The sequence below is a fragment of the Marmota flaviventris genome, chromosome 10 (assembly GCF_047511675.1).
Source record: "Marmota flaviventris isolate mMarFla1 chromosome 10, mMarFla1.hap1, whole genome shotgun sequence".
Lineage (NCBI taxonomy): Eukaryota > Metazoa > Chordata > Mammalia > Rodentia > Sciuridae > Marmota > Marmota flaviventris.
Genome location: NC_092507.1, coordinates 83,146,799 through 83,166,498, shown reverse-complemented (window position 1 = coordinate 83,166,498; position 19,700 = coordinate 83,146,799). Strand labels below are relative to the sequence as shown.

Genomic DNA, 19,700 nt, shown 5'->3' with positions numbered 1-19,700 from the left:
TCATAAAATGCAGTAAAGTATAACTGAGATATTTAAATGATCCCCGTAGACTCCTAATGATTCTATAGAAACAGAACTAAAGTCATTTATAATGCTATTAACATAAATTCTGAATTGAGCACTGGCTGAAACATTTTCAAACATCACTTTTTTTTGTTCCCATATAGGACATATGGTGAATTCATTTTTGTCTGAGTCATCACCATATTTATTCAGAACTTCTATTTTCTGGCCAAGACTCATCAATTTTTTAACGATTTCACATTTTCTTAATTTCCAGCATAAAGATTAGCAACTGACTTTCTTTGGGAGTCATTTATCATAAAAGTTTTTTGATCAGCTCAAAAATTTATTTTAGACTTCTAAATAAAATTTTAAAATGTCAAGGCTACACTTCATTGTAGGATTTAACAAGGAAAGCACTTGACAATGCAGCCCATTCTTAGACAAGTGATTCACTCACTGTGTGACTCAGATTCCTGACACAATTATGTATTAATATATGTTCTGTGGAATCATTCACAAATAGTTGAAATTGCAAATGTGTGGTCTATGAACTTCATATTTACTGTATGTAGTAGCTTTCTTTGATTCTTGCTTCTGTTATCTATCAATAATAATAATATAGAATTTACTTTTTTGTCCATGCATTTACAACTTATTTTCCCAGAGTTTATGATTTATTTTACTGCTGATACTATGATACTATGCCAGGGATAAAAAAAAAAACCAACAACAATGTAACATAGTCTCTGGCACATGATGATTCACCACTATCATTTTTTGATAACTATTTTGAATTGTCTTCATGCTCAAGCATGAATACAGTGTTTGGCTTGTGGCAGATAAAGATGCCATTAAGATAGAGAGCCTAACAAAATAATCACTTTCAAAGACAGAATTCCTAGACCAAAAATTTGCCTGTAGTTCTCCTTTGATATCACTACCACTTGCTATATTTATTTTTATTATATTGTGTTTACTAATATATATGCATATATACTAATAAATATACATTTATAACTATGTATGTACAAACACATATATCCGTGCATCTTTAATAAGAACTGAATGAATTTGTGAGAAATTTTAAATTGCTTTATACACATACATTTTTATTTAGCTGTTTTAGCTATTTAAAAAAATTAAAAGCATTATGGCATTTTTAAGGGGAAGAATTTAAAAAATGAAAGCAGGAAAATTACCACAGAGACCTCATGTGTGTGCCATCATTTAAAAAAGCAGCTCAGAATTCAGAGCTTAAAAATACAAGAGCTGGGCAAGAGCGACACATGGTTCTGAACAGTGGACCAAGGCATAGAAATATCAGACGAATTCTCAGTGTTCCCAAGGATGCAGTTAGAGGATAACTAACAATGATTGTCTCAGTTGGGATGAACAAGATCTATACATACAAACATTAAGACGAGAGATAAAGCATTCTTCTGATGGAAGAGATTTTCTAGTTAGTTATAGGTGAGATAGTGACAAGAATCTCCCATTAACACTACAAAGTGGTAATTCTGTGAACACCCACCATAACCTAAGCATTACAGAGCTTCTAAGTAGAACTTTAATCAGTTATATCCTTAATAAAAGCATAACACTCAATTAATTTTATATTACCTATATTATATCAGAAGAGAAGCTACCCTTTATTCTTTAGCTTCTCTAAGCAGATAGCATCATCATTTAATTTGTAGCAAAACACAATGTCACAGTGCTTTAAAGAGTTCAGTTTCTTAGGTCTGGTCTTCTTTAGTCTTCCTTCCTCCTTTTCTCTTTTAAAAGGGAAATCTCACCCCCTACCTGTAACCCATATGAACATGAATGCAAACATCTACAGTTTTAGCTCTTTGTGAAAGATTTCATATAAAGTATGACAATATGTAGCTTTGCAAAACATTTGAATCATACAGTGAGGCTAGTATGAGTCACTTGACTATGAATGTACCCAACTTTTACAAGCTTTCTAACACCTGTATCTCAGTTTTGTGTTCTTGCATTACACAAAGCTGGATAGCAGAAACAAGCAATGATTATATAAGCCATCTCAGCATAACTTGTGCCCTGAAGTAGCATTTCATTCTAATAAAGTTTTATGTAAAATTATGGATATTTTGATAGTGATTAATGCCTCTGTTGTACCTTTGAGTATTAGTATTATGATTGCTTCCCCTGGTTGTTATTGAAAATGAAAACTAGGATCTTTAACTTTGAAAACCTCAAATTCTTTGAGCAAAGAAAAATCTTAATTACATGAATTTACATCTCTAATATACCATGCCTAAATCCCAGGCTCCTTCTCTCCCCTTATCCTCTCGCTCTACTATATGTATCTCCTACTTGAAATTATGTATTTGTTAATGTTTCCTTGTATTTTCCATTAGAATGGAAGCTCCATGAGAACAGTATCATTGTCTTATTTACTATTAAGCCCTGACAGAGTAGCAAATGAAAAAAATATTTGTTAAATGAATGAATTAAATAGTATCACCAAATAAGGTTCTTAGAGGTGTGTTGTGCAACATGCAACAAGTGGCAAACACTGCTATGAAAACAAGATAAGTGTGGCTGATGATATCTGATTGTTAACCATGCACATACTTTAGTTACTACACAAGTTCAGTTTTTCATTAAGCAATAACTATGACTATGAGCCACAACAAGCAAATTATATAGAAGGGAACAGACAACCATCTTTACAATTTCCTCGGAGCTTCTGCTAATTGAAAAGGAGCACACCCTGACTTTTATAGTCAGAATAGTCACTATTTATTTTTATGACCTCATTTTATACTATATCAGGATGAAATACAGAATATTTAATCTCCAACAGTTGTCCATTTCCGAAATAAGAAATAAAGAACATAGATAAATTATTCTTTGTATGTTAAAATTTTATATGTCTGCATAATAATCAATAGTGTGGTCAAGTTTGGACTTGAGATTTTCAGGATTTTGGTGTTGTAGAGTGATGGGAAATATCATGGAAATATAATATCAAAATATTTACATTCTTTGTAAATTTATATATTGATCAAGATTTATAAATATGGTAAAATGATATGATTGTCATTCTTTTTTGTGTGATTTTGAGTTTCAAATGTAGGTTTAGACATTTATCTATTGTGATGATTATTTATGATGACTCAAAGTTATTTCTTACCCTAACTCTTTAGTAACCAGGAGTACTCCTCTAGTATCACTCTAATCCAGGATTAAATATAGGAACTAAGGAAAGTTAAGAGTGTACATTTATAACTCTTGATTACATCCCAAAGAGAAATATACTTGATGTTTAATGTGCTTGTAATATAAATGGCTATTCTGGCTCTAATATGGTTAATTCAAAGCTAATGGCATCACCATAGAAATGAGTTTATGCAAGATTCAAATTGGTAGCACTTTCATATTCTAAAATATATTTTGTAATGTTCATTGATATTCATGAAATCTTAACAAAATTCAAATTACCATTATGCATCTTCTTTGGCCTTCTTTGATAGAGCTTTAGGCTTAAATTCATCCTACCAAATTGTCCCCAAAACCAGGAAGTAATAATAAGAAGTTACCTCTCATTACCCTCAGATATATTTTCACTAACTTGTCATATTTTAAGCAAAATATTAGCTTTAGTAAATGTGCAATGAAACAAAGACATGAAATAAAAATCCCTTGATATGAAGAACTGGTACGATAGATTAACAGAAATTCAGATTATTGTTTTCTACGCAGACTAATTGCAACATAATCACAGTAAATTTTTTAATAAACTTTAAGTAGATTTAATTATATAAAAGTAAGTATACACCTCTCAGATGATTAACAAGAGTTTGGGGAGGATGCTTCCTAAAAACATACCTGTATTTTAGGTAGTCTGAGCTACACTCTCCCCCTACACCCTCACACTTACTAGTTGGAGCTCTGTTACTTATTTTAACTAATGTGTCTTGGTAATGTATAACCCTATTCATATTTTCCAAATATTTTATCATATTGTCCAGTTATATCACAAGTAATATTCACTTATTCATCTATTTAATATGTTTCTATTGAGCCATCAAAATAGAAATATATATATCCCTAAGGAGAGATAATTGAGAAAATTAATTCTCTTAATGATTTTAGCAAGTGTGCATGATGTGAATAGGGAAGGGCATTGTAAATAGAGGAAATGACATTAATAAATTCTGGCCTGGTAGTTAAAAATAAGTGGATTAAGATGACTGTCCTAATACATTATATAGTGATTGGTTTGGACTGTGTATCATGGTTCATATGTTTAACATATTCTATGGTTTATTTCTTAGAAAGAATTGTGACCATAATGTAATAGTACTGTTTTAAAATGGATCCCTTTCATGTATAAGGTTCATAGTATTGCCATTATGAATAGGTATATTTAGATATCTTAGTGGTGTAGGTGGGAATTTGATGATTCATATGAAAGTTGAGGAAGGATCTATATTTATCTAGACATGAAAGCCCTACATGATCTACCCTGTCTTACTGGGGAAAGAGGAGATGTTAAAGACTGATTGTTTGATTATAGATGGGTGCTTTGCATCAATTGAAAGATCTAACTCTGTGTCCTTCTCCAGTTGTCCCCATGGTAATGTACAACTTCATAAATTCCCACTAGTGTCACACTCAGGGATATTGACAACCTAGGTCTTTTAGGAGGTGATATCTTCTAAATGCCTATTTTTGTCTGCTTGCTTTTAGTAAAAATTTGTTTTGTTTGGGGAAAAAAAAGCACCTAGCAACCAAAGCAAGGGAATTATGAGCACCATGCATACAGAAAAGGTTAGCTCAGTATTATTTTTAACAAAATCTGAAAACAATCTCAAAAGTAAAAAAAAAAAAAAGGAAAAGGAAATAAATAAAAAAGTAAAATAGAGTATGTTTATATACTACAGAAATTATTATGTGAATATTAAAAGGACATTTTTTAAAAGTTCATTGACATAGGAAATGTACATGGTATACTATAAAATGAAAGCTATGTAACTGAAAATGTTTAACATTTCTTTACTCAAAGGAAATAGAAGGAAATACACATTTTAATTATTGCTGTTGTTTACTTGTTTCATTATGAGTAATTTTTATTTTTATTCAAGCTTTTACTTTCTTCCACAATAATTAGGAACTCATCTTTTATAATTAGGAGAATGCTTTTTTAAAAATAACATTTGGAGAAAGATTTAATATAGAAGAATTGTATCAATTATGGTAAAGATTTGATCTTGTTTTTTCTCTCAAGGTAAAACAAAAAGATATGATTTTAATCTTTAGTGGGATAGATTCGTGTGAATTTGATGAGCATGAGTATTGTGAGAATCATCCTACTCTGTCTCTCACTAGGGATGATTTGAAGAAAACAGTACGCTCCAATGAGTCAGGCACAATGAAGTTAATATATGTGAGCGTACTTGGTAAATCAGTAACTGTTGTGTGTGTGTTAGTTTTGATATTGTTTGGGAATGATGTAGATAATTTTGGAGTCCTATCTAAGCCTGCAATTTCAGTAATATGTTCACTTAACAAAGTTTATTCTTTGAGTTTCTGGCTGTCGTATTGTAAGAATTTAGAGTTGTTGCTTAAGTCACAACTGATACCTTTAAAAATGACATATTGTCTCTTTCTCCTTTCATATATGCAGGTCTTCGTAACCTAGCAAATTAACTTTTTCATCATGGTATTAATTCTAGTTGTGATAAATATAAAATAACTAATTCAAAAATACTTGTTACATACTTTTTAAATATCAAGTAAGATTCTGATAGTTCAGATTAATTTTGTTGATGGTTTTCTTTATATATTTTTGCAGATATTCCTAACCAACTGCAATCTGCCTTCCATCTTTATGTCTCTCTGACTGTATACTCACAAATTACTGATGACTTTAAGTGGGACAATTTTGCCTCTTGAAATTCTCATTCTTCCTGATTTCTTTGCAGTATTTTATATCAGGTCCTATTCACATCTCTTTTATTGGAGTTGCTTTTCTTCTCTGTTGTATTTTTTTCTAGTTGTTTATTTTTTCTCTCTGACCATTGCAAAGATGCTACATATTCATATCAATGATCACAGAGCCCTTTTCTTTCCATCTTCTAATTTGTTCACAGACTTCAAGTACCATATGAATGATAATAACTCCTAACTCTATGTTTCCAAAACTCCATCCTGAGAACTAAATTATAAACTTTAAACTCAACCATATTTTTTTCAAGTAGATGTCTTGGAGTGACCTAAATTTCTTTCATTATCTTTGCAACCTCCAGTCTGTTTGTCTTATATTTGTCACTTTGTGATGAAATTACTAATTACTAATACCCCCACAATAAGGATCTACAGATATGTTCTTGATTTTTATTCCCAATTCTAATTTGTTCTTAAAAGTTTTTCTTAAAATTATATCATAGTTTGCTTGAAATCTTCCAATTTTAGATATTCTTTGCTTTTTTTCTCTCTAAATGGATATTTATTTATTTTCATTTGTTGTAATTACTTATACATGACAGCAGAATGCATTTTGATTCAATGGAGCACAACTTTTTGTTTCTCTGGATGTACATGATATAAAGTCACACCATTTGTGCAATCATATATGTTACTGGGGTAATGATGTCCATCTCATTCCACCATTTTTCCCACATCCAAACCTCTCCCCTTCCCTCAATCCCCAGAACAACATGCCTCATTAATATTCTGTGCTTTTGGCCCTTCTCTTTCTGATTGGTCTTTTTTGCTTGTACTCTATCTTATCCTGCACATCCACAGACATATATGAGAGCTATGTTTCTAAAACATGGATTTAAACATATGGTCTTCTGTCTTTTATCATTTAAGGATAGGCACAAAATCTTTTGCAAACTGAGCCTTAACTCTGGGGTAAACTTCTAAGCAGATCTTCTCCTTGCTCCTTTCATGTACACTAGCTCTCTTTCCATTTCACTGCCATGCTTTAGGGTCTTTTCCTTTCCATCCCTTATCTATTGTTGTTCTACAAGCGTTATTTAGACTGGTACCATTTGGTGAATCACTTAACTATAATCACTTTTGTTGTCTGCCCTAATCCTCTTTATGCACATACACAGACACATAGACACACACACACGCACACACACACACTATAGAAATAAAAATAATAACACACTAAATAAAAATAATCAAATCACTCTACTGTTAATGTAGGTTCCCATTCACTTTGTATACACATTAAAAATGGCAAATTGAGGCTGGGGATGTGACTCAAGCGGTAGCTCGCTCGCCTGGTATGCTTGCGGCCCCGGGTTCGATCCTTAGCACCACATACAAAGATGTTGTGTCTGCCGAAAACTAAAAAATAAATATTAAAAATTCTCTCTCTCTCTCTCTCTCTCTCTCTCTCTCTCTCTCTTTAAAAAAAGTGGCAAATTGGGGTTGTTTTTTCTGTCTGTTTTTTATATCAAAATGATACTGTTCATAAAGCTTACCCAGTTAGCTGCAGGTGCTTGCAGGTGCCCAATCAAGGACATTGGACCAGATTCAATACCTTTCTGTATTCCCACAATTCCTTTACTTATTAAAAAAAAAGACAAAGCAATAAGAAATATGTGATTTCAAATGTTGCATATTAAGATCTGGGAATATTAGCAACTAGGAAGGTATAAGATGAAATCTTCTCTATAATGCTGAATGCGGTCTTTGCCTAGATTATCCAAAAATCTAATGAGGTATTCTACATCTAGGTGTTAATTATATAAACCAGTAAAGATCACCATAGTGCTCCTTTTTAAATGAAAAAAAATGCAAAGTTTTAAACTCTCTAATTTTAACAGTCCTTTGGGTACTTTACATTTGTTGAATATTGCAAAAGTAAATACCCATCTGTTTTTAGTACTAATATGATTTTGTATATCAAGCAGTTTGAAGATTTTTCCCTTATGCAAGCTTCATCAACTGTTTTATCAACAACATAGGCTTCAGGCACTTGCGTAAAGTTGAGTTGGGATAAATGAAAGATCCTTGTCGAATTGGTAATCATGCAGGTATTCAGAGTGAAAAGGAGATCATATTTTAATTTAATTTCAATGCCTCAAGATATTTTCCCTTATGGGCTATATTACCATTCTCTGTCTACATATCCATCTTTTAAGAAATCATAGCTATTCTTAATAAATTTCAAATTAAACTTTCCTGGATGTGGCTGATATATATCACTTCCTTCTGTAAGGGTCTCTTGAATTGTATGAGAGGATTTCTCATTATGACATATTCAAATGCTAAATGATTTACAGAGGACTAGAGATATAATCCTAAAGGCCACATATATATTCTACTGATTCTAACAAATTTCAAGATTTCAAGGTCCTCAGTGGTTATATATTGATTGTAAGTACTTTGAGGACAAAGTTGATACCTTGCTTTGATGTCTTCTAGCCCCTTAGCTCTTTTCTCAAGGAGAATGGTCATAGGCAGTATTTGGTACATGAGCTGCCACAGAAGCATGGGTCTTGGCTACCTTTGCCATGGCTCAGATAATGTATCTTGGGCAAAAAGAGACTATCTATGGACTAAGTAAAAAAAGGTCAACAGCCCTTGAAGGAGTGTGAGACCATAATTCAGGCACTCAGGCCATTTTATACTGGACAGTGGCTAACTGCCTAGAGCAATCACTAATTGCAAGGAACAGAAACTGACTCTGGCTATATGATGTCTGAAAGAATCAGAGAAAGTAGGAATGTAGATGTAGACGGATATGTAGACTCAGAAAAGGGGCAGAAACCAAAGGGTCCAAAGAAGGGCACCAAGAATTATACAGCTAACAGGCAGTCTCTGCTAGTGCTGTTGCCCATCCCTATTGCCATCCTGGGTGCTGTCAAGAGACAGCATACCACATGTCACCACAAATGAAACTTGGCTACTTTTCTGATGGAGAGATTAAAATTTTTGGTTGAAGCTTCCATTAGCCCACTATAGATCATATACTTGGTTACAAGAGAGTAGAGCGGAGAACTCTCTCTCTAATGGCTCACATAATGGGAGCCAGTTACTGTGGCACATCCAGGCTCCATAGGGTGGGAGTTCTCCACAAAATAAGAAAGCAAACAAAATGTTGGGAAGGCAAAATATTAAGAAGCACATGGTTGGCAGTGATTCTTCTTTGTGGGTTTAATTTCAAAACATATGGATTCTAGAATATATAGCAGAAAAATTGAATTGGACAAGAGAAAAGGCGATAAGGTAATAAGAGTAGACATAGAAATGAAAAGAAAGATGCTGTGAAATAAAAGCAGATTCATTAGCATTGTGGTTTCTAATCCTTAAATCAATAGACACCCACTCTAAAAGGAATAAGAAAGCAAAAGCTAGTCTAAAGAGCTGCTGTATGTCCTACAAGATAAATGAGAAAAATCCTAGTCCCCAGAGAAATGGGTCTGCATTACCAAAATATTTCAGGCTCTTTCTTACTTTCTCTGTGTATATCTGTAATAAACTCCCAATATGGGGTGCAACACTGACCATGTTTCCTTGATACCTGAATTTAAAATAGATAACTCCTTTTTACACACACACACACACACACACACACACATCTTGTGATGTATACTCTTATAAACCACCACACAAGTGTAAATAAATTGGTAAAGAATTGTTCATGGTTCAAGTAAAATCTAGTATTCATGAAGTTTATGTCAAGAGCTTATGAATATCACATTTATAAAAGGCCATGTTTAGACATTTCCTCATCTCATGTTTTCACATACAGTCTTTTTACAAAGTTACCCCACTTTTAGTATCTCCAAATCATTTTCAGCTCAAAGAGCAAAGTAAGTCCAAAGAGCTGGCAAGAACAAACAAACAGAAAAGTCCTAGACATTTCTTTCCTGCTCTTATAGCCGCAGTAGGAAGAAATTCCTTAAGGAACTGTACCAACTTGTTATGGATGAGTTCTCCTTAGCTGAAACCATTCATTGCCAGGGGATTGAGGTTTTCTCTGCTATGTTATTTAAAATTGCCTCTGCGGTAATTCTTTCTTGCTTGAATTTCATCAAGTTCCCAGGACAGAAGCATGACTTCCCCAGACTCTCTTCATCCTAAATGTGTCTATCAGCATAGTGGGTGCTCCAGGGCAGAATGCTGTTTTACACTAGCCTCCTCCCTGGATTGGTTAATCATTCACACCAATATGGGATTATAAAGATACTGAGGTTTTATGCTTGTGGTTGTTTCCCAACTCTAGTGCTGGAAAACATAAGCAAAGTGAATAGACCAACAGATGTATAAAATATCAATTGTTACAGTGTTTACACTAATGCTCTACATTAAGAAAACAAATTCCAAGCTGCCTGAAGTCTGCAAAGAATAAAAACTCCTTATTATACACTTAAATACTCACTTGCCCTCATCCAAAATAAATCCATACATAGTAGTGCAGGCAGCTGCCTGCACTTCATTACCTGCTGAAATGATTTAGTGTGTTCTAAGCTGTGATTAGGAAACTTGCTGGGGTTCAGTTCAGCTCAGCTGGCCCACAATTTTGAGCATCTATTGGTGGTATCAGTAGAATATGTGCACAGCCTGCCTCTACAATATTTAGATTTCCCAGATTGTGCTGCATAACCTCATAATAAGCAAACTATAGATGGCACCCTCTTTGCATGGCAGATAATACTAGCAGTGGAGACCACCAGGAATTAGACAAAACTGAAAGATCTATTGCCGGCAATGGTCCAGGGGTCATGTCCTGTCTCTTGGCTCGGGTGTCCTCACAGGAGTAAGTTTCAAAACACAAAATGTATTTCAAGTACAGCAAAGTTTATTAGAGGAGAAAGAAAAATGTCCCCATGGAAAGGGAAAAAGATATTTTCAAAGAGGAGAACAGTATGCTACCCCTTTGTCGCTTAGTTTTTGGGAGATCTTAGGAAAGTTTTTCAGGTCCCACTTCTCAACTTTTGACTGACAGTAGGATTGCATCACATTTCTAAGTCTCTGCTGCTCATGGACTTACCCACAAGTTCTCAAGCAAAACCCATGGTGGAGGTTTTACTCTTATAATGACATGCTAAATATGTAAAGGCAGCTCTCAGTGACATTGGTCCACGCTGAACATTTCTAACTGGAACTTATTCTTTCAGACTTTATAGTCAGTAGGCTTTGCTTTTAGTTATCCTGTTTTTGTGGGTCTTGGAATTATTGGTCTATATAAAGTTCACAAAAGTCCCCCCTTCAGGGTAACCTTTGTCCTTCTTCTCAACAGGTAACCTTTGTCCTTCTTCTCAACAGGGCAAAGGCTTACCCTCCTGGGGCCTGAGAACAGCTCTACAGATACCAGGTTGTTTGCAGAGGAATGTAACATATTCTTATTGACTTAAGTCAGAGCAGGGCCAGAATGGCTTTGGGTGAATTGCTTCTTAAGAGAAAACATGTGGAGTGCCAGTACATTGGCCCTGTCTATAGAATTATCCCTTTAACTTCACTATCTGCTACCTATCAGTAGAAGGGCAAAAGGTTTACTGGGGAGTCGTGCCTGTGAAAAGAAAAGGATCAGGCAAGGGTAGATGTCAGCCCTGATGTAGATTTGAGAAAATTCTGACAGCCCAATTGGGAGCAAAGATTTCCTACTGGAGGAGTCCCACATTGGACAGAAGCCTGTGGGACCTTGTACCTCACTTGTCCTGCCATTGTCCTTCATCCTTTAGAGAAACAGGACTTCAACTCAAGGTTGAGGCAGACTTAAAGAAGTGAACAATGAGAGGCTGTCAGCCCACTCCATTCTGGCAGCTGGGCAAGTCTCTGAAAGAAGATCTGAGTGGTATCTACCTGTATCTGCTACCTGCTTTTGCATCTGTTTTATAAGATCTCTTCAGATCCTAATTGTCACCTTAGCATAAGTACTCATCAGTTCTGAAGAAAGGTTATATAATTCCTCTACCATTTAAAAAGTTGACTTTTAAATGGAAGTATGCCATCTAATTTTCAGGGACTGAGTTTAGCTTCTGTTTCTTGGATGCAATGTGGGGTTTGCTAGAATAGAAACTGAAGGCAGTTACATAAAAAGATAGTAATTGCAGTGTGAGGAAAAGACCTCTAAGACATTTACTGGCTAAAATAGTGCATGAACTGTGGGCAGGAGATGTTCATTGATAGTTCATTGGTCAAATAAGATCCTTTCCAACTTTACTACCATTAGCATTGCCATCTGGGAGCTAGCAGAGAGGTAGTCAGAGAACCAGGAACTTATTACAGAGGATAAAGACAGTGACTCAAAACACCTAGCAGATAGGAGTCATCTTAGCAGTGAATGTCAATTCTCATTCATTGAATAAAAATGCAAGCTTCTGAGACCAAGCACTTGGGAATGGAAAGCACCAATACTAAGCATGTCAGAGAAGTGGTACACTAGGGAAATCCTGTCTGAAAGCAAGAAAAACCAGCACTATCATATTGGCACATTGAAAAAAAAAATTCATTTAGAAGAATACAAAATCCCCTTTCACTGGGAAGAATATGGGCAAACTCTCCTCCCCCACTAGACACCAGGAACCAAGGATGGGGAGTTTGGAGAATGATAAAAGGTTAAAGATAGAGACTGGAGAAATGCTCAATATCCTTAAGATTCAAACATAAAGGTCATGTGCTATCTGAGCCCTCAGGGAGGTTTTTATGAACTTACGGCCACATTAGGGACAAGTGCCTTCCAAACACTTTTGCTAACTGATGGAGAGCATTAAGAGACTGTTTCCAAACTCCACTGGTGGGAGAGCAAGAACTACTGCTATCCTGTATCACCAACTTATTTTGGCTTCAGTGAAGAAGAGAGACTAATGTTTTGCCCCTCAATGAGAAAAGCTGGTATATAATTAAGAATTCTTCATTCTTTCATTCAACACAATGTTTGTTGAGTGTCTTTCATGTCTCAGGTTCTGTGCTAAGGGATTAGGATCAGAGTAAGATATAACCCTTAAAAGACTAATAGTCTAATGGAGAGACATTGATTATAAAACAGGGACGGTGATTATCAAACTGTGATAAATGCAGTAATAAAGAAATGTTATGGAAGCACTAAAGAGGCAGTCATTTACTAAGCCACCCTGGACTGAGACAGGATGGGAGGATTGGTCCTAAGGGGTTGCTTCAAAGGGTGTTTCTCAAAAGGCAAGAGAAGGGCATTCTGAGTGGGGGGATTGAGAAAAAGCCTTAAGTGAGAATCAGAGTCAATGATGCGTGCCTGAGGAGGACCCAAGACATAGGTGAGCCTGTGCCGCCTTCTACTTAAGGCACAAGGAAATAGGCATGTGCATGTGTTTGTGTGTTTGTTGTCAGTTTGAATGGTGTGTACATAGATACATATCTCTTATACATATGCTTACAGCATTTTATAATCACAATATGTATTTGTTATATGTATTATTCTCCTCTGGATTGCAAAGTATTTTTTTTTATTTTTTTAAGAATAGGGATAGTATCTTTATATCTCTCCTGTCTGACATAATTCATAGTGTGTAAAGTAATTGTTATTAGATTACCCTGAACCCAATAACTTTATTATACTCTAAACTTTCTTCTAAGTAAATAGAAATAAGAAAGGCAGTTTCAAGCAGGGCATAGTGGAAGATGATTGTGATCACAGTACTCAGGAGACTGAGGCAGGAATATCATGAGTTCAAGTCCAGACTGGACAACCTAGAGAGAGCCTATCTCAGAAAAAGGAAAAAAAGAAAACAAAAAAAGGAAATGTCATTGTCAAATTTTGCAGTATAATCTCTATTAATTCAGCAGTATTTGATAAATGCCTACAATGTACCAAGTACTATTCTACATGCTCTGAAATAATCTGAAATGATAAAGCAGGATCAAAATCTTTTTCTTGATACTGAACACTCAACACGTATTTCATTATATGCCTGAGTTAGTCCTTAGTGTGCTGTGACATCCTTATTCCACTCATGTTAGTATATAGAACAGACTAATTGCAATGCCTCATGGTCAATATTTGCTGAAAATATAGAACCCACATTGCTTAGAATGTCCCCGCTTTTACTGTTCAATCTATATGAGTCCCCTCAGAATTATTTTAAAAATTTACATGAAGTTTTATGGCAATCCAATTTGCCTATAATAAAATGAGCACCTTTTAAGATAGAGTTTGCAGTGTTTTGACCCATGTCTATACCTTTGAAAATCACAGTCAAGATATAGAATATTTCCATCACTGTCAAAAATTGTCTTGTGCCTCTTTCCACTGAATCCCTCCACCAGTCCCAAACCTCAGGCAGACAGAGCACCTGCTCCTCTGCTTTCTAGCAGCATAGTTTTTCATTTTCTGTATTGCATATAAGTCTACTCACATATAGCATGTATTATTTTGTGTACTTTTTTAACTCATCTTTTTTAAAATCAATTTCAAGTTATGCCAGAATTTAGTAGTTTATTTATTGTTACTGCTGAATATTATTTTGTTGTGTGAATATATACAACTTGTTCACTCACATATTGATGGATATTGGGGTTGTTTTCATTTTTGTAGCTATCTTGAAAAATATTCTATGAACATTCATATGCAAGTCTTTGTGTGGAATTGTGTTTTCATGTATTTTGGATGTATAATTAAGAGTGGGACTTCTTGATCGGTTGGCAAGTCCCTGAATATCTTTATAGGAAACCACCAAAGAGCATTCCAAAGTGGTTTTACCATTGTTAGCAAGCTGAAGTCAGAAAAAGAGATTCAAGAAGGATCCTTGCTAAAATATAATTTAAAACATCTGCATTTCATCACATTTTTAATAGTCACTGAAATTTTACCTAGAGTAGTTGGCTACTAGGAATAGTTAACTCTTTTCTACCCTATTTTGTTGACAGTAGGATAAATACATCCTTTTGCCTATTACTTTGCAGCTACATCTAGTCTTACAGGTATAAATGAAAAAGAAACCTTTTATAGTTCTAGTTTACAATTGATAGCTGAATTTCACTTTGGGGAGCAATTTTGCTAAAGAAGACGATAGTTTAGAACATGATAATGGGAAAGAAAATTAAGAAGATGAAATTGGTTATCAGATTAAACTTCTGAGCTCCATTTTTCTCCATCAGAAAAGGAGACATGAAAAAAAAAAATGCTAGCCACCTCTTGTCATGTCATGTGAATTAAGACTTAGGAGTTCCTTAGTGGAAAACATTTTATAACTGGTAAAATTTTTCTGTGAACTCATTGTAATGCCAGCTTCTAAGAAATCCATTTTGAAAAGAATTGTACAGAGTGAAAATTACCAGGTAAATTGGAGAGAAATGTTTCTTCAAGCCAAAAATTTCACTTGTAATTTAGCTTATCAAGAAATTTTCACAGTCTTATTCTATAGGGCTTCTTCCTTTGTGGAGAGCATGAAACCAATGAGATTTGATGCCCCAAGTAATTGCCTGCCCTACAATGAAGAGGTCATCTTAAGGGACTCAAAAGTGGAAAGGTGGGTCCTTTCTATAGAATCCCTTTAAGATGGAAATAGAGGCATAATATTTCCAGGAATGAAAAATTATCTCATATCCTTAATTAAGAAGTAAAACTTTAAAAATAACCAGTTTTGCACAATGGAAACCACTGCAGCAAGCAATGTACTTAGTGCTACATTTCTTAATATCTGTTGGTGTGTTGTTTGGTATTCATAGGAATTTCTTCCAGAGCATATCAACTGCAAGCAGACACTAAGCTGTTGTGAGTAAAATGTTCAAATGGGCCAAATTTGTCTCTAGGATACTTGTATCCACTTTTCAGTACTTTGCAAGTATGGTGGAACCTTCACCTCATGTTGTATCCTAAAGATCACCAATTGCTCCCCAGGTCTGTCAATCATTCCTTAAGGGCGTCAGGTGCCTTCCTGCTAATAATACCACAGACTTCTATCACAGGAAACCATTTTGTTGCTCAGAGCTATTGTGGGTGTACACATGGATAACAAAGGTATTGTGTGTGTGCACGCACACACACACACAGCCCAGCAGCTGCTATGGAAGAGATTCCAAATCATGGTCAGGGTTGGGCATTATTGATACCTGAAAAAGCAAATAAAAATTTACTGATACAAGCAGACTCTATGTATATTCATCACTAAAAGACTTGTTAAGCTATATTTTTTGCATAATTTTTATTTTTCTTCAGAGTTACTCCTAAGTTTTTAAAGTAATCTTAGATTTTGTGGTTTTAAGATATTATCTATCATAAAATATATTCAGGTATTTCTTAAATCTCATCAGAGTATAGATTTTGATGGGTACATTAAAATACATTGAAAAAATATTCCAAGTTTTTGTCATTCTTGATTCATTGACGCAGGTACTTTTTGGCATGCCTGGAAAAAGAATTGCTTTGTTTTCGTTGCTTTATGTTGGTGTTGATATTATTTAAGATTCAGTTTTAGAGATAAGAGAAACTTTTCTTCCTTTCCTGAAGTTCTTAGAAAGACTTAGAAATTGTCTGAAATTTGCTCATTTCAATAAGATTCTCAAAACTGGCTTATTAGGAAAGAGAAAGCTATTTCATGCTGTTACTAGAAATGAGAAGGTCAAGATGCTGAAACTGCAGAAACACTGTTAATTGCTTTTAGATCTTAAATGTTCAGAACAAAAGTGTGAAGAAACAGGAAAGTGTGAATGATTATATTCTACCCTCTAATTCCCTAAAGTAAACATATTCATTCTATCATTTTATAAGCCTCACCATATTTTTGTTGTATTAGAGCATTCCCTATTATATCTGTCAAATAAAACCTTGCAATTTACAGAATCGTCAATTTCACAATAATGGTTGTCAGAAATTATTTTAAAACTTCTCTAATAATCAAATTTGTTTCAGCTATGATGATTAGTCAGCTGCTGGTTTGGATAAATATGAAGATTTTCAAAATGTATCTGAACACCATCAACCTCACTCATAGAAATCTAGGAGGGTCACATTATGCTAGTTCAAAGAGATAGATGATTCAAATAAGTCACGATTACCAAGGAACTGTCTACTTTTAGGAAACTAAAAAATAGAACAAACTCTAAATTGCTAAACATAGATAAGAGGTACTTGGTTCAAGTAGTCAACCAGTGAAAAAAACAAGTAGTCAACAGGAAAAACATTCTGACAAATGTTCAAAGTAAGTTATAAAGACGTGGTGGTCAGTAATATTGAAAGCCACTTGAATATCAGATTATTAGTGTTCACTCTGTTGGAACCAAATAATATTTTAAATTTGTTTCAGTAATTCTTATCAGGCTACCTTCCATGTATTATGCAATTCAAGTGATCTTTAAATTATTGTCAAATTCTACCTTAAAGAGCGCGTTCACAAAGGACATGCAATTCATATCATCTAGAGTTACTGTCATTTCTAGGCTAAGTCCCATGGAAATTCATAACTTAGAAATGAAAGTCACAAAGATGCAACTGCCTTCATAATGCCAATGCAGCAGTTATAAATATTTCATGAACATTGCATGGGCAGGGGCAGATCTCCATTTTCATGAGTTAGAATTTGTACAGCTAAGTCTCCAGATTTTACTATTCATAATGCACAGTATGCCCTGTAGAGCATTCCATATAGTGCTTTTTAATATTTATGTTTAATGAAGAAATTACTGTTCTGAAAAGAGAACAAGCCAAGCCAAAGATTTCTTGTTAAAAGTATTAAGTTTTGCTGAAAAGAGATGATAATGATCAACAGAAATTACCTCATTGAAGGATCTTAGCACATAAACACATAACTTTTATCATAATATAGTATGACAGATCAAGACACATTAAAACTAATGAAATGGTTCTCTCTAAAGATTAAAACATTAGAAATCTCATCTTAAAAAATTTGAAAGGTTAAAATGCAAAGAACAACTTTCTTTAATATAAAAATATTAATTATAAATAATATATTTGCCTACTATTTCATAGTTTAGATACATATCCATATTTTCTTGTATTTTTATTTTTTCAAAAAGCATTTTAACTTGTTAAGATAATATTACCAAGTTCAATAATGAATTGCCATTGCATATTTTAAGGTAATTTATCAAAGTGCATTATCAGTACCTGTCAGAATAAATTTTGCACTCAAAGTAATGAAAAAAAAGTACTATTGTGTGTGTTGAAATCAAAGAACATTACTACAACTAAGTTATTTCAATAGAAAGGATAGGTGTTTGCCCTCTAAATGATACTTGTCCCGTGAGAAAATAAAAGCTTGAAAAAATCACAGGAAACATCTATTCCTTGCTTTTAAAAATGAGCATTTGATATTTTATTTCATTTTGTCATTTTGATCAGTTCTTTCAAGTAGATGAGTGTTGAAAAAATGCTGTTCAGATCTTGGCAACATTTATGAAAGTAGGCTAAAGTTACTGAGCAGCTCCCAAATAATCCAGGGCCGAATTATTCCATTTTAGAATAGAGTATATATCACATTTGGATGGATGATGAAGTTGCAGATAGATTTTCTTTTGAATGTATTTCAACAAGACAAAGTCTTCTAATAATGAAAGCAACAGGCTTCAGATTGAGTATCATTCACTTGGGAGTTGGCAGTTTGAATATTTTTTATAAGGCTTAAACCAATGCAGGCACTAGAAATTCTGTAATGTTTTCTGAACTTGCCACCAAAAGTTTATGTTTCATTCCTGATATCATTTAATGGAAAATGAGAAACACTTTCTTCCAGTTGGTTCTTTGTAATTTTATTTTCCAAAGACTCCCTTGAGGAATTTAACCTTTATGTGATGAATTTGCAGTTCACTTTGAAGTATGTTAACCTTAGTTCCCTAATGAGTCTAGGTGTAATGCTGAGGAGAAATTTGAGAAATATATCATGTAGCTCATTGTCAAGTTGGATTTGTCTTGCACATCTCCAGCTTTGCTGTTGTTCTTATACACATTTTGATCACAATTCTTTAATTATGTTCTATATTTAACTGACCTATTTGAACAGGATCCAGAGCTGGTTCGGAACATCTGTCGCTGGATTAGGCAAGCTGTTCAAATTCCTTTTTTTGCCAAGTTGACCCCAAATGTCACTGATATTGTGAGCATCGCAAGGGCTGCAAAGGAAGGTAAGAACTAGACTTTTATCTGTTGCCCAGTTAGATAAATATTGGCCTGATTTATGTGGCCAAAATGGAGTATATTTTTTCCACAAACATCTGTGTAGATCTTTCTTAGGTTTTAAGAAAAATATTAAATGCAGCATCAATCTCACAAATGTAGTAGAGTCACACCTGGATTTTAGATAATAAATAGACCCCAATATTTGGCCAGGGAACACAAGATCATTTATAATTTTTATTAATAAACATGTTTTGCAAAGATTAAAAAATTATGAAACAAAGTTAAAGTCACAGCAAATTACTCCAAAGTAAGGAACCCATAATGTGATGATTGTGTAATAGTATTTGAATTGTTGTGGTTTTCTTTGGGGTGGGGGGTACCAGGGATTGAATTCAAGGACCCCAGACCACTGAGCCATATCTCCAGCCCTGTGTTGTATTTTATGTTGAAACAGGGTCTCACTGAGTTGCTTAGTGTCTCGATAAATTGCTAAGGCTAGCTTTGAACTCAGGATCCTCCTGCCTCTGCCTCCTGAGCTGCTGGGATAACAGGTGTGCACCACCTCGCCTGGCTAGTATTTGAGTCTTCAATAAGGTTGAAAAAGATACCAGTTCCCACACTATGAAATTTTTTATGAGTTTCC

General features: G+C 34.3%; 1 protein-coding gene across 1 annotated transcript in view; it reads left to right on the top strand.

Moving 5' to 3' along the window:
* Nucleotides 1–19,700, top strand: part of Dpyd (dihydropyrimidine dehydrogenase) — a 798,929-nt gene that overhangs the window by 552,705 nt on the left and 226,524 nt on the right. Inside the window, exon 17 of the mRNA XM_027935067.3 lies at nucleotides 18,942–19,062. Coding sequence (XP_027790868.1) covers nucleotides 18,942–19,062 — 121 coding nt within the window. The remainder of the gene's footprint in view (nucleotides 1–18,941; nucleotides 19,063–19,700) is intronic.